Below are 15,240 nucleotides of genomic sequence, written 5' to 3'. Positions count from 1 at the left end.
CAATGCCACATCAGTTTCTTTATTTGATCCATATATTGATTAATATTTCCAATGCTACATTCTTTGAAGTATTGCACTGTTTTAGCGTTTGCTTTCCTTAACTATGTGAGCTCTTACTTTCAAAGTGGTAGAACAAGCACTCAGATCCTTCACCTAAGTGTACAACTACTGTGGTATTTCTGCTTTTACTTCAGTAAAAGATCTGTAAAATATACCATATTACAAGTAGAAGTTCTGCATTCAGTTTTTTTTGCTGATGTAAAAGCACTCATTGTGCAGAATGGCCCCATCCACAGTTGTATTATTATGACTGTTTCTGTTTAAATGTTGGAGCTGGTTGGGATGGAGCAAACTGTGTCTACTTCATTGATCCATAACAATGCAGCATATTTTATAAACAGATTTGATTTGTATTAAAAACAATCTTTTTTTGAATTTATTATTGTTTATAACAATAACAAATCTTTAACATATTCTATATCTGCCTGCCTGCCTTCCTGCCACAGTGCGCCAACTCAAAGTGTCTGCTATGAAATGTTTATTTTTTTTCCCATCATCTCACAGGGAACACTGAGGTATCCTGCGATCAAACTACATTTTTTTAAGCTTATTTATGGTAAAGTGCTGTGTGTGTGTGTGTGTTGCATCATGGTTACTCTTCCTAAGAATGTCACACTCTGTACAGAGCAGACCACATGACTGTCAGACTTTAATCCCTGAACTGAACAAAAATATTTACCAGAAGAGCAAAGACAACACAGAATCACATGCTGCTGATGGCACATTTTGGCAGGAACAGGCTCTAACAGACGTGTTTCTGCGTGTAGTTTGATTATTCTACATCTTTTTCGGATGTTTCTTATATTTTCACGAGTTCAGTACGATTGCGTGTTGATGTCCCAGACTTTGCTGAACTCTGTTCAAACAGGTCCTGAACCGAATTAAACCAAGTCTAAAATTCCAAAACTGTATAAACTGGCTGTATATAGAAAACATCTGTTTGGGTAATAGTCTTTATAAGGGCTATGTGATATATTAAAAACATGCTGAAATTGTTGTATTTCAGGGGGCTTTGTACCCACATGAAGGACAAACAAGATAACACAAGAAGCCTCTGCATTGCTTGAGTTTATTGTCTACACCAAAATTGGTCCAAAGGGCTCTCATAGGCTTTCAACAAAGTCAGATCACAATGAAATACAAAATTATGGACAGAGACAGGGGAGCTAGCAGGAGCTCACCTGCTACACTTTGTGCCAGTGGTTCTTGTTATCTCAGCGCAGGACCCCACGGCCGTCAGAATGAAATGGAACTGGTTCTGGTCAAACCACTACTCCATCTCCAGTTCTGCCTGAAACCATCTAAACAGACTGTCAACTCTTTGCTCAAACACAACCAAGTCATACGAATAAAAAGCAACTGTAACATGTTCACATTAAACTACTAGCCTGGATCTACTCGGATACGGTGCAGTTTTACCGGCAGCCATGTTAGCGCCGCTGTGCTGCTCCACAGCTGTTTGAGAAGCTTTGTTTTTATTCTCCAAGAGCTGGACGCCTCACTGTGGCGGTGTTATGGAGGGCATTTTAACGTACTTGCAGCCAAAACATGTTGGTTCTAGAAAAGAGGTAGCAAACTAAGACCCCACGGCACAACGTGGCCAAACTCCGTCAGCGCCTCTGTGCTTTCCCCACCCAATCAGACATCAGCAGCACCTACAGACAGGCACCCTGGTTCAAGTACCACAAGCTGCAGACTCCTGGCCCCTACGATTACTGCCCCTTCACAACGACCGAGATCAATATTCCAACCCAAGAAAACGTTTTGGTTTTTTAAAAATCTTTTGTAACCTGACCACAAAGCACAAAAACACCCTGACTTGTGTAGCATGAGAAATACAGTACGTTTATAAAAAATACAAAAAAAGCACTTTGTATGAACCATCAAGAAGCATTTCATAGGGACAAGAAATGAATAAAAATAACAAAAGCAGTTGTATGTATTTCTCAAAACGTTTTAAAATGTAGAATCTATTTACAGCATCGTGTCAGAGAGGGAGTATGAAAGCACGAACACAGAGTCGGAGGGAGGAAGTGACGAAAGACGAACCGGGGCAGTAAATTGTTCTTCATAAAAGAGGTGTTTTATTTAAGCCTACTGTCAGTCTCGAGTCAAAATGACAAGCGTTCAAAGAGTTCTCAGTCCTTCAAGAGACCAGGGAGGACGGGCTAGTCCAGAGCGATGATGTCATCGTCGTCAGTTTGGGCAGCTGCCGCACTTGATTGGTCCGTCCGTGGGCGCTTGGCGGAGGTCTCGCCGGTTTCTGCGTCCGAGTGCTTCCTCTTGGTGGCGCTGGTCGCTGCTGCTGCTGCGGAGCTGGACGACGCTCCTTCCTCCTCATCAGAGTCAACGATCATGATGTCATCGTCCTCTGCTGGCGCTGGTGGCGTTTCCAGATGAAAGAAAAGCAGATACTTGTTTGGTTTCATTAATGACAAGAGCACTGACCCTCATAAACAAACAGCTGGTTGTAATGGCCTCAGGTCAGTTTAGATCAAACATTGACATGAAGGTGGGATGACACAGGAGTAAAAAAATGACATGATGTGAACTAAGACAAAAAGAAGCTTTCTCTCCTGCTGACCTTTAAAAGAGGTGGACGGCTGGGCAGAGTCCTTGTTGCCGTTGGCGATGCTTTTAACCTCTTCCTGGTTAGTCTGAGGGGGCGGGGCTTTGTCGGGGGCCTCACCTACTACCTCAAACTCCACATCCCGCTCTAGTTCTTCACTGCCAATGAAGACACACACAGACATCCTTTTCAGTTGTGTTCACTTAAGTCACCATAAAACCCCACAACAAATTTAACAAGGGAACATCCCACTGTGTGTTTCATTCATACATATATACACACACACACACACACACACACACACACAGACAAAGGGACATACGTGTGCAGGACGTTGACGAGGAGTGTGTAGTCTTGGAGGAAGTCATCGGCTTGGAGACGGCTGCCGTTGCGGATCCCAAAATCAGAAAGAAATTTGCTGTTGTTGGCTGTGGAGGGGCAGATAGCATGAGAGTTACACACCTACTAACAAGTACATGTTTGTACTACACATGTGGGGAGAATCCATTCATTCATTAATATCCCCCTAACACATACTCACTAAATGTGAGAAAAAAATACCCTCTGAGCGCTGCACATTATTCTCTCTGCTGTGTATTTAATTTAAGTGCTGTGACTAAATGTTCCAACACAAAACTGCTCATTTCCAATTCTATAATAAAAAACTCTTGCAAAAGAGGAGGCACAGCTAACTACTTGTGTCTACAAAGATGCTGTTCACTAAATGCTCTTTTAATCTCCTTCTATCTGGCCAGTATGTGTTTCAGGTGAGGACTCACTGACAGGTGCTACCACAGCGCCACCCTCTGTCCACATGAGGAATCACCACACTTCTTCATTCATTCTCACCAAACCACCAGTCAGTCAGTCAATACCTCTTCGCATTACTCCCATCTGGAACATTTCTTTTATCATTCTCTCAGCCTCTTTCGAGGGGTGCCTTTGTATGTACATCAATGCTTTCATTGTGGTGCATTACTTCCCCCCCCCCCCCCCCTTTACCTTCTGTTTCTCCTTCCTCTGACGAGATAAGGATGGTCCCTTTTCCATCCTCTATCTGAACATCTGGAGCCACCATGCCAAACCTCTCCTTCAGGATCTGAAAATAAACATACCAAAACAACAAGCAGCAAATGAGGCTACAGTAAACATCTCCCCCCCATATGATACAATCCAACAGCAAACAACACACCAATTATGCACTGTACTGTAGTTTATACGGTACAAGAACTACAGGCTTTTATCAGACTCCTTCAGGCTGAGTTACACTTGCACCGGAGCTACACAGAATTTATGGTTCAGCCTACACCACACTGTGAGCATTTATACTTGTGCACTCAAGTGTCTGCATCTACAGCGGTATAATTGCAGGAGGGTGAATTTCCTGTGCTCGTCTGACCACTGAAAGACTTGGATGAGAAAATGCATTTCCAGATATTTTCAGATGTCGGAAGGTGGATTTGACATTTTAGTTTGTCAGCTGCAACTATTTATCTCACATCAGTGTATGCACAGTATGACTATAGACATTACTCAGAGACTGACAACACAGAAGCAGAAACAAGCTCATCATATTACCCTTTCCTGCAGAGAGAGGACCGTGGTTTTGTGAACGTTGACTTTGACTGTGACTTCAGGTTTGCTGACGCAGACGTAGCAGTTAGCACTGGGCGGGTCCAAGACACATGGGACCAGCAGCTTCTTCCTGAGGTTGGGACACTTGTTCAGGAAGATCTGGAGAAGAGGCAACCAAAGGTCAACATGAACGGTGGAAAAACAGCAGAGCTGCTGGAAAGGATTCTACTCTAAAACCCATTTTCCCAAGGGATGCAGTTTTTAGGTCAAAGTAACAATACTAACAAAACACATTCAGATGCTCGCTTTAAAAAAATAAACAACAACAATAATATACCAAAACTTTCATTTCCTTTTTTCATAATTCTGAAACAATATGGGAGCATACTATGTCAGCAAACAACATAGCAGCTACCAGTGCTTAATATTGGTAATAATTGGGATGTGTAATTATCAATTAACCAAAAAATGGGTTAACTGGTGGTGGCACTATCTTTTGCAGTTTTTGTTGGTAAACCATTCCATCTGATGAACAGACACAACAGCACAGACACACAGACAATACACTGGTGTTGACACGAGACTGTGTCAACAGTTCATATAAAGAATGCAATCTGATGACGCCTTCAAGGACAGGTTCACAGTTTCTCCAAATCTGTACTCAAATGGTAGTAAGGTGCCCATTTGAACACTGAGACAGGATCTACTTGCTGCAATCATTCCTCCGGTTCATATTCGACATTAAGGGACCCCTTACCAAAGCACTTCTAATGTAAGCGATGGGGGGCAAAATCCACAGTCCTCTTTCCATGCAAAAATGCATTCAAATGCCTCTCTGAAACCTCTGATATGAGGACTAGTTAGAGCATTTTTACCATTCCCTCCACCACAGCTAAGAAAAAGGACAAAGTGTCTGTGGAAACACAAAGAGGGATTTTTTTAACTGGACAGGTTGTAACGTTGGAAGGCACTAGGGGTGGGCCATGTGGCCAGAAATATTCTATCATGGTTCATGTCGTTTTTTTTCACGGTAACGGTGCATATATATGTCACAATACAGCAATTTATTTGTAAATCAATAAGGAAATTATATAAAATACCGATACCGCACTTGAGCACATTTGAATATTTCTTTTTATTTGGATCTTCCAAACAGTAAAACTAATCGTCATCTGGCACGATAATGTCACATGGTCCAAGCCCAGAAGACACCGACTGGATTATTGTAGCTCAGCCTCAATATGAAGGGATTTTTTTCACAGCCAGTATAAACAAGAGGAATGAATACAGTAAGACAAAGTTGTTTTAATATTCATATGTAATATTCCGATGGGCACCGGACTATTGTTTTGAGGCAGAAAAACTGTGAACCTTTCCTTTAACATGAAAGTGATCAATACTCATGTTAGCATGTTTACACTTTTTAACACTTTCTCCAACTGGAAAGTAGTTTGTAAACTTGTTTTAATGATGGGCAAATGTCCAGGTCCTGACAACAGCCTGGACTAATTTACCCAGTCACAGACACTTGGTAGCTGAACCAACCGTGCGACAGGATTCCAGTTCCCCGGACAGGATCTTCAATCCCTCGAGCACAATGAGACCAGCGATGACAGCATTGGTCGTAGCAATGGCTGGGATGATGTTACCTGCCATGGCTGAAACACACAACACAACACATTAACCAGGGACATTTATCTGAATGTGGATGTTGGCAACTTTACAAGGCTTTATCCCAAACTTATTTAATATGATCACTCAATAAAACCAGGGCTCAAGACTAATGGTGTCCTGTCATCCAGGAGAAGACAGTAAATGTGTTTCTAGCCACACGGCCTGTGTCTGTAACACGTTAAAATCAGTAAGGATGCAGTAAACTCACTACCAACAGGAGACGCACCCTATTTTTACCTGGATAATGTTACACTGGGAACAAAAAAAATATGGGTTGAAATTGGCAGAAGTGCTAGTTAGCTGTTAGCAGCCAATGAGCAGCAGGGTCCTGTAGTGTTTGCAGTGTACGGAGCTAACAGCTAAATTAGGCTAAGATAGCTAACAACTAACAGAGCTAAACACACAGCAGGACTGAAAGTTGCTGTTCAGAGGAGCATGAAGCATTTAATAGTGACCTGCAGCTTAAGGTAGCAACACAAGTTTGTAGTCAATAATGTGCTATTATAATGTGCTAGTGTAAGAATTTTAGCTGAGTACAGTTTGGAGGTGAAAGTACTTTGACTTTGGAGTCAATGTTACAAGCACTTTACACATCAGTGTTTTGGGGGTTTTTTTGTTGGTTTTTACCAGACATCTGTCAGAGACTGAAGTACACTGCTGGGGTACTTGTACTTTGATAACAAAAGCTGTATGTATCTGCTGTTGTGTATGAAGTGATTTACACAAACTATGTCACAGAAAAGTACAGATGATAATAAAGTAAACAACATTGTCATTTTCACTTTGGGATGGTTTACATTCACCTCGGAACACTTTGGGACAGTGGTGAAAAAGTTCAGTGTGCGGCTCTGACTAAAACACAGCTAAATTCTACATGATAGTTAGAGACAAGCAGCTTACACTTCACATCAAAGCGACTCTTCATGTTCATGCTGAAGATGTGCATACGTAGGTTGGCTGCTGCTGTAACAAAGTCCATGGCTGGAGGGTCGTCCTGACAACAAGAAGAAGGTACTAAATTCACACGAGCCATTAAAAATACAGTAGACGTATCTGTGTGTCACTAACAAGTCGCTATGGTGCATATTTTCCAGCAAGAAACCTGGAGTGGCCAACAAAGTCAGAGCGTCTTCTCCTTAATAATCTTTTCAGTTATTACAAATAAAGATATTTATTAATGCATCTCTGTGTTTTTTGGTCCAGTCTCAATCAATACATGTATATTTTCTCTTTTCTGTGCAAACATTCCCTCTGTCAGTTTGTGTTCGTGTGTTACCTTGTCCCACACTAGCTCAGCTCCATCTCCCTTGTCCTGCAGCTGTGAGCGAAGAGTCTCCACACTATGCTGGAACAGCTGGCAGTGACCCCACACGCCCAGAACCTGCTGGTCCTTCAAACCTGAACCTGGAGAATCCTCCTGAGGACATGCTGGGACACACAAACAACTATGGATGAACATAAAGACGATCAAATAAACACCTAAAACAGCCAGGAGACATGAAATCATGCCTACAGTGGTTATACATGCACATAATACATACAACATGACAACCCTTGACAGTTACATGGTTTTTCCACAGTAAAGGAGGTAGTTGAGTGTTCTTTCACTGCACTGATAAACTGATCAGCTGACCAAACAGTGTAGAATATATCTGGTTTATCTGGTTGATTAAATTAATTTAGTGAAGCTATTGAAGCTCTGCGAACTTTGTGACAAAGTCATCACATTTACAATAAATTCTCTTCATACACACACACACAAAAAAATCATCCCACCACTTCGCCAGTGGGAAGATTTAATGTGAAGCAGCAAACAGCAGATACGGTTTGGTTCACATCAGCAGTAACTTAACACAGTAACACAGCTCGGCTTTCAGAAATGGAGCTTTTCCCTCTGGTCTCCAGCACAGACAGATTTGATTTCACTGATTTATTGTGCCTTAATCGGTAGACAAAGTCGATTTTCTTTTAAAAATGAATCAATTGACACGCTAAATATCAGATTTACACTGGATCAAAGCCCATAATACTGAAACTGAAGTTCTTTTGAATCCAGTGGCACCAAGTAGGAATGCCCCGATCACTTTTTGTTGCCGTGGATACCAATCATCTATGAGCCCTGCTGGCGGATATACTGCTGATACGGTTTTTTATTGTTTTGCTACAGCGGCAGTTATAGCAGTATCATACATCAGTTTGACTGTATTGTAGTGTATTGGGATCCCCACCAGGTGGCAGCATAACCTGCAGCAGCCACAAAACAGGTGTTTTCATGCCTTCAATGTATGTTTACAAACTGTCTGGTTTTCCCACTGACAGGCTCAGATTGTTATTGTAAGTGTCTGACGACATTATGGAAAGGATTCCTACAGACACACCTTTTTGTTAAAGATCTGTTTTAAACAGGAAACACACGTCATTCAAACTCGACATAAACAAAATAAACTCACCAAAAACTTATTGGTTCATCTTTCACTGTTTCAACAATTACCACTGACACTGGACTGAATCTGGATGGACAGATTATTAATAGACAGCCCAATGGAGTGCACCTATGACGTGCATGCATACACTCATGTACACGGTTAACTTGCTACTTGTTTTGAAGGTTATGTAACCACTGCTCCAGTGGTGTCAAGTTTACAAACATTAGTCAACTACAACTGAGCCAAACATCGAGCTAGGTAGCACCAGACAATACCATGGATGTAGTATATCTTAATTAATGTGCTATTAAGCACTCCAGGCAAATGATTACAAGTAGTTTCTGTTCTAATCATTTCATTTCATTTACTAATTTGTGCTGAGCAAATGAATTAGAAACATCCATTCTGAGGAAAAGCTGCAGCACAGGCAGAGGTCAAGCTCATGAAATAGGCTAAGAAAATGCATCTAAGCAAGCTATCTTTTGTGCAGGAATTATGGATGCAGCACAAGCTGGCTTTAGTGATGACTAATGTATGTGACTTTCAACCAGATTATGCGAACTGAGAATACTCCATTTCCTCACTTGGAGAAAAAAAAAGCGGTGGACCAAGGCGCACTGCAACAGGTAGCCTACAGTAAGTCAAGAAGGACATCTGAAATATGCAAATGTAATCTCTCCCCCCTGCCTCTTGCACCGTGTGCGGGCAGGCAGGAATTTTAGTTGTAGTGAGGTGTGAGCAAAACAGCATGTATGGAGTACCTAGAAACTAAACAGAACACACATGGGAGTAGTCACTGATTCACCAGTCCCTAATAAATCCCATCTCCCCCTCAATTGATTTGTGCTTAGCTCAGTTAGCAGTCTCCAGTACTGTAAAGGAAATTATAAAATTCCACTTTGGACGTTAATGGGTTAAGGGTCAGTTATGTTTCATGGGGCAGCAGACTATAAACAGGAGTAAATCCCTCCAGTGTTAGTGTACAGTTCACTGCAGTAACCGCCTGAAAACAGACAGACACTCTAAAACCTGCTATTTATTGTGAGAGCCATGTGCAGCTATTTCTGACCCTGGACATTATTACATTCAAAATGCAATCCAAGCACTTGCCTTCAGCAAAAATCTGACTTGATCTCCTCCATTCCATCACAGCAAAGTTATTAACCTCATTTATGAACAGATTTCTTGGAGTTCTCCCGAGGCATTTCCTACTCACTGTTTTTACAACAGCTTTTTCCTGTGCATATTTTTAGCCATTGTTTTTGCACCATTCCACTACTAGTTTCTTGTCTTGCTGCTGTGAGTTTAAGATCTGGGTTTATTGCTCATCATTAACATGATGTTGCTTAATCATTTTGACAGATCGGGGATGAGATGAGATGGGATGAGCACCAAAACTTCATTCAACCAACATGCAAGTTGTCTCTGACATGCTCTAAATATCTAACCAGACGTACCACTGTTCTCCAGCTGCTGCCAGTCCAGAGGTGTAGGAGCTTTCCTCTTCTTCCAAAGCTTGTCCATAGTCAGCAGGTACATGATGTCATCTTTGAAAAGCTGTGGAGGAGAGCCAATCAGAACCAAGCTTGTTAATGTATGTCTGTGGTTACTAAATAATAACACAGTCCTACTTCAAATCAATCAAACCGCTCTGTGTTCAATTTTTAAGAAAGCATTCTAAGAAAAGTAAAGCCAATTTTAAAACCACTGGAGAACCTGCCTCTATCAATGAAAAAAATCCTAAAAAGAAAAAAAACGTTAATAATTCACTGTCAAGTTTCATTCCAATCTGCATGTTGAACCATGGCTGAGAGAAAAAGCAGACACACTAGAGATTTTCACTTCCTGAATAAGTAATCCCACTTACGTTTTATGTCTTTAATTCATTGGTATTCATGTTCTACTTGGTGCTTCGGCTCATGCCCAGCGAGCCAGCAACAAAGCTACTATAAACTGCAATACCTTGAACAGCTCAAATAATACACACAGTTTATACCAAAACTAGTACAAATCTATGAATACAAAACAAAACAAACTTCTGGATCATGGCCATGACTGACGGTCGTCACCTGCCACAGGTGTCAATGGCTACAGTGACCGGATCTGCTGGTCAGCCTATACACAGTACAGCAATCAACACAATAACATTGTGCATGTATTTGGATGTAAAGTTGTCATTTTTGTGTGTGAACACATCAAATTCATTTTCAGTTTAAGTACGTGGTCAGCCCTTGTTCAGCTACACAGTACTTCATATGAGCAAAGTACGCAACAACGGGAAACACAAGGAGCGTTCCTCATGTGCATACACTGCAAACCACAATATGCAGTCCAAAGTGTCCAAGACAGTAAAGAACACACATTAGAACTGTTTAAATGACCTGCTTGAGCATCACATCAACTTTAATGTTACAACAACAGGTGGGACCCAAATAAGCTGTTCTATGCCCATTTATTAAGTACAACCCTGATTCCAAAAAAAGTTGTCCAACATAAATAAAACAGAATGTGATACCTTGCTAATCCTTGTTGACATACACTCAGTTGAAAACAGCACAATGACAATATGTCTAATGTTTGACCTCATCAGCTTCATTGATTTGCTGCTTATTCTGAAGTTGATGTAGGAACACATTTCAAACAAGTTGGGACAGGAGCAACAGACTGGGAAAGTTGTGGAACGCTCCAAAAACACTTGTTTGGATCATTCCACAGGTAAACAGGTTGATTGGTAACAGGTGATAGTATCATGATTGGGTATGAAAGGAGCATCCTGGAAAGGAAAGACTGCATTACGTTATGTTTTACACAGCGTCTCAACTTGTGTGGAATCGGGGTTGTAAACAGAACATCTGGTTGTCCCACACGTTTGTAATAAGTTACAAAGTCTGCACCTGAATTTCTGAAGGAGCCCTACAAGTGTGATTAGTCGGACTGACTGGTACCTTGTTGAAGAGTTTGACGGGGTCGTAGCCTGTGGAGCGGGCCCATTCCTTAGTGGAGACTCGCTTGATGTCCCCGTCCTTTTCTGAGGCTGTGGCACGAGCTGCCGTCTCTTCAGGATTCCCTGTTAACAGACCACACACACATTTCACAGTGTAGGGTGCTTGTGTACTTCTACGTTTATCACTAACCATTCTGTTGTCTGAACAAATAAACTAGTACTGAACTGTTGTCACAAATGATTCAATATACGAGCCAAAGAAATATGTCTCATTAGATATTGGCAAACAAATGCAACAAGTAATCTATTAAAATCAACTGTCCTCAAATTTCACACAAATTTGCTGAAGATGACAGATTGAGGTGACAGTTATTCGCTGATCAAAATAGTGGTGCCACGCTCTCACTCACATGCAGCCTCTGGGTCCGCTGTGTCGGGGGACACCTCTTGATCTGCATCCTCTTCTCCAAACAGCTGACTACAGTGGCAAGAGACAAACAATGCAAGACACCAATTAGAACACAGAACACCTTTGCAACATATTCACATCTACTCTACATCAGTATCGACTGCTTTTCAAACATGTGCACGGCCAGTCTGGTGAGGGTTTACTGTGCTTTGCTCCTATCATTCAACTGTAGGCAACTTGAATGACGCCAGAATTATATATGACCATTGGCGATGCTTGAACAATGTTATGGAAATCAGCCTTACTTGAAGAGATACTTGGCCCAGACGATGCAGTGAATGGGCTCAGACGGTGTATTTCTTATGGTGCATCCTGGGAAAGTCTTCTGGGTGGGCTTAGGTTGACACTCGTAGCATTCTGTCATTCCCTGGAGAACAAGGACAGGGAGGAAAAGAAGGGTGACAGAGATAGAGACACCGTGAGAGGCCGGATAGTCGCTGCCCTTCAGTCTTTTACTGGATAGGAAATATATGCAACGGATGTTACAGTCACATAACAAAGATGTGCATGTTCTACCTTCTTGATGACTGTGACTTGTCCCAGGTATCCAGCCGTGCCACTCTCTATCAGAGGGATGTCTGCTGCTAAACACATCCTGTTCACATGGTTACGGGCCGCTGTGTAGAAAGAAAGTGTTTTATTTTCCTCATCATGTGTCGACATTTAGAAGTAATAAAAATGTCTGAGTAGTGAGAAGAATACCTCTGTTATCCAGAGCATTCATGACTAGAGCAAACTTTTTGAAGAACTCCACGTTGTAGTCAGGGCTGTTCCAAACCAAAAAGGACAACCATCAACCAAACATATAACAGTTACTTTGTCCTTTCCTGTCCTGACAGACAAAGTTTGTGTCTCAGTGTGATAAAACTGTTTGATTTATTAAACAGGTAAAAAGAACAAGGAACAGAGAGACACTCACTTCATGATGCTGTCATGGTAGGCAGTGATATTAGCACTGGGACAAAATAGCAAGGCGCTCTCCTTGGCCACCTGCATAACCAGCAGGAACAAGGTAACTCACTGAGTCAGAAATGTACAGCGGTGGAGTAAGTATGTGGAGCACACATATTTCAGGTTGTTCAACATAACCCAGTGACAGCTAAAACAAAATTACACCCTACAGCGAGCAGTGCCAGATGCTGTTTACATACCTGTGCTTTAGACTTGCCAACATGCTTCTTCTGGAAGAGGAACTGACGGTTCAGGTTGCTGACATCAATTGTGTCCAAGTCAATCTGCCAAAATCAAAAAGGGTTGTAATGTCAGCCGCGTAAGCATGCAAAATGTGTATGACAGCGAACTCCAATCAACCTGTCATAAAAGCACTGTCATCACTTTTGACACAGCAACTATATTCAAATACCATGCGGACAAATAGGAACAAATTTATTGGATAATAATTATGTTATTGTCCATCCTGCAAGAGGGTCTTGGGCTATCTTCTATTTGTTATTGCTTTGTTTTGTTTTGTTGTATTTTTTAAATCACTCACTCAGTTGTACTTGCAAAAGCGCCTGTGTTGAGATCACACAGCCAATTCTTTAAAGAGGAATCACATAATAACAGGGTTCACCCAAAAATACTGTCTCAGGGAGCCTCGTGCCTTTTGCTATGACTGAGGATTGTAATAACAACCCCCTTCACAAAGTGAAGGTCGCAACCCCAGTTCTGACAAGACCGAATAATGTTGTGATTTTCAACCATGGAGCTCTACTATTCAAGCTTCCCGACTACCTCACATCTCTTCTCAAATATAAGTACAGAAGACACTCAAATACTACCTTAGATATTCCAAATGCAAATGCTAATTTTGGCAGTAGTTTCAGGTATTATGCATATATTTAATGGCATGACCGAACAATATAAAGGCCTGCATCTCCATCTTTCAGTCCCCTTCGAGAGTTTAAGGCCTTACTATCTGATGTTTATGACTCTTGTGATTGTTATTAATCCCATTTGTCGTTTGATTGTTAGTTGCCTTGCTTTAGACGTGTTGTTGTTTGCTGGCTATGTGGCTATTTGACTATGAATATTTCTTTTTCTCACCTCTCCAGAAAAAGATACCAATGACACTAACTGATTCATACATTTTCTGCTCATTTTGAGAGGAATGGAATAATGGTAAATACTAATCTATTATTCAATTTACCAGCACCCTTCAAGGACTTCTAGAGGCCCCTGAACCCTTTTCCAGTGACAGTCACAAACGCTTTGCTCCAGCAAACAGGCAAGCTAGCAAACGGTTACATTACAAAGAAGTTGTCTGGCTAACTTAGCAGCCTCAATGGCGCCAAATGCTCCGGCTACATTGCTGCGGCAGTGCCCATATTTTTATGACTTCGTGCCCGGATATCCCCCTTTCCTATGCACTCAGGAACAGACGGGTTATCAACAAACCACCACGAACATTTTTATGTTTGACATCTTTGAATGCCACGTCTCAGGAATTAGCCCGAGCCCGCACACCCCCAGGAGCACTCTGTGCAGCACAAAGACCTAGCTAGCATGATAGCCAGCTAACTTAGCTAACACACACACACACACACACACACACACACACACACACACACACACACACACACACACACACACACACACACACACACACACACACACACACACACACACACAGTGTGTTACGGACCACTTCGATGTTTTTGAAGCCGGTGAGGACGATGTTCTTCAGCAGCTCGCAGCCGATCCCTCCCGCTCCCACCACCAGCACCTTGCAGGTGGAAAGGGAGTCAGCCAGCTCTTTTCGGAGGGAACCCACCAGTTGGACCATGTTGATCGGCTAGAGACAGAACCAGAGCCTGCAGCACCAGGAGGGTAGCGGCTAGCTTCTTCTTCTACAGAACCGAAGTCCCACCCACTTCCGGATCACCCAGCTTCTTCTGTAAAAGTCTGACGCCTCAATTTTTTGTCTTAGCGCCCCCTGTTGACGGTTGGTAATTCAACCTCGCACTGCGTGTGAATCAAGATTCAAGATTCAAGATTTATGATTCGAGATTGCTTAATTGTCATTGAGCATGACGTGTCAATGAAATTTGCATTGCAACCCCCATGTTAAAAACAAGATAATACAAAAGATAAGAAAGATTATAAAATAACATTAAGATACTTGAATAAAATAAACTAACAAGCAGTAAAAATAGTCGTAAATGCAATAAAATATATGAGAAATGAAAATATACTAAGACAATGAAAATATACTAAGACAATGAAAATATACTAAACAATAAACAATAAACTATACCAATGAAATATACCAACAGCAGCTGAAATATACCAAAATGTATAGTAATTTTACTTTTAATTTAGCATTCACCATTCAGTCATTTGTCTTGTCTTCCAATCATTCATTTGGCTTCTCATTTGTCACTTCTAATCCATTCCTTCCCTGTGCAGGGGATGCTTTGCAATTGAACCAACCTATTTATTTCCTTTCAGACCCACAGGAATCCACATAAATCTACGTGACATACCTTGTTGTTATTTTTCTGGAATACCTCCTTAACAACTT

General features: G+C 41.6%; 1 protein-coding gene across 1 annotated transcript; it reads right to left on the bottom strand.

The window, feature by feature from the left end:
• Positions 1-1,115: 1,115 nt before the first annotated feature.
• On the bottom strand, positions 1,116-14,564 carry uba2 (ubiquitin-like modifier activating enzyme 2). Its single transcript, XM_041938899.1, has 17 exons — positions 14,362-14,564; positions 12,869-12,952; positions 12,637-12,707; positions 12,420-12,484; positions 12,234-12,334; positions 11,963-12,084; positions 11,659-11,726; positions 11,250-11,371; positions 9,762-9,861; positions 7,155-7,306; positions 6,779-6,872; positions 5,750-5,862; positions 4,208-4,363; positions 3,632-3,728; positions 2,952-3,057; positions 2,645-2,787; positions 1,116-2,440 (listed from the first exon to the last, which is right to left on the bottom strand). The coding sequence occupies exons 1-17, from the start codon at positions 14,500-14,502 to the stop codon at positions 2,229-2,231; spliced, it is 1,947 nt and encodes a 648-aa protein (XP_041794833.1). The 5' UTR covers positions 14,503-14,564; the 3' UTR covers positions 1,116-2,228.
• Positions 14,565-15,240: the final 676 nt, after the last annotated feature.

Source organism: Chelmon rostratus, chromosome 6, assembly GCF_017976325.1.
Source record: "Chelmon rostratus isolate fCheRos1 chromosome 6, fCheRos1.pri, whole genome shotgun sequence".
NCBI classification, from domain to species: domain Eukaryota; kingdom Metazoa; phylum Chordata; class Actinopteri; order Chaetodontiformes; family Chaetodontidae; genus Chelmon; species Chelmon rostratus.
The sequence above is the reverse complement of the archived record's forward strand: the minus strand, read 5'-3'. Positions and strand labels throughout refer to the sequence as shown.

Excerpts from the sequence above, each read along its gene's own strand:
- uba2 (XM_041938899.1), bottom strand. The coding sequence starts at position 14,502 with ATGGTCCAACTGGTGGGTTCCCTCCGAAAAGAGCTGGCTGACTCCCTT. Across the intron at positions 12,335-12,419 it reads GAATGCTCTGGATAACAGAG|CGGCCCGTAACCATGTGAAC; the intron begins GTATTCTTCTCA and ends CTTTCTACACAG. Across the intron at positions 6,873-7,154 it reads CTGAGCTAGTGTGGGACAAG|GACGACCCTCCAGCCATGGA; the intron begins GTAACACACGAA and ends TCTTGTTGTCAG.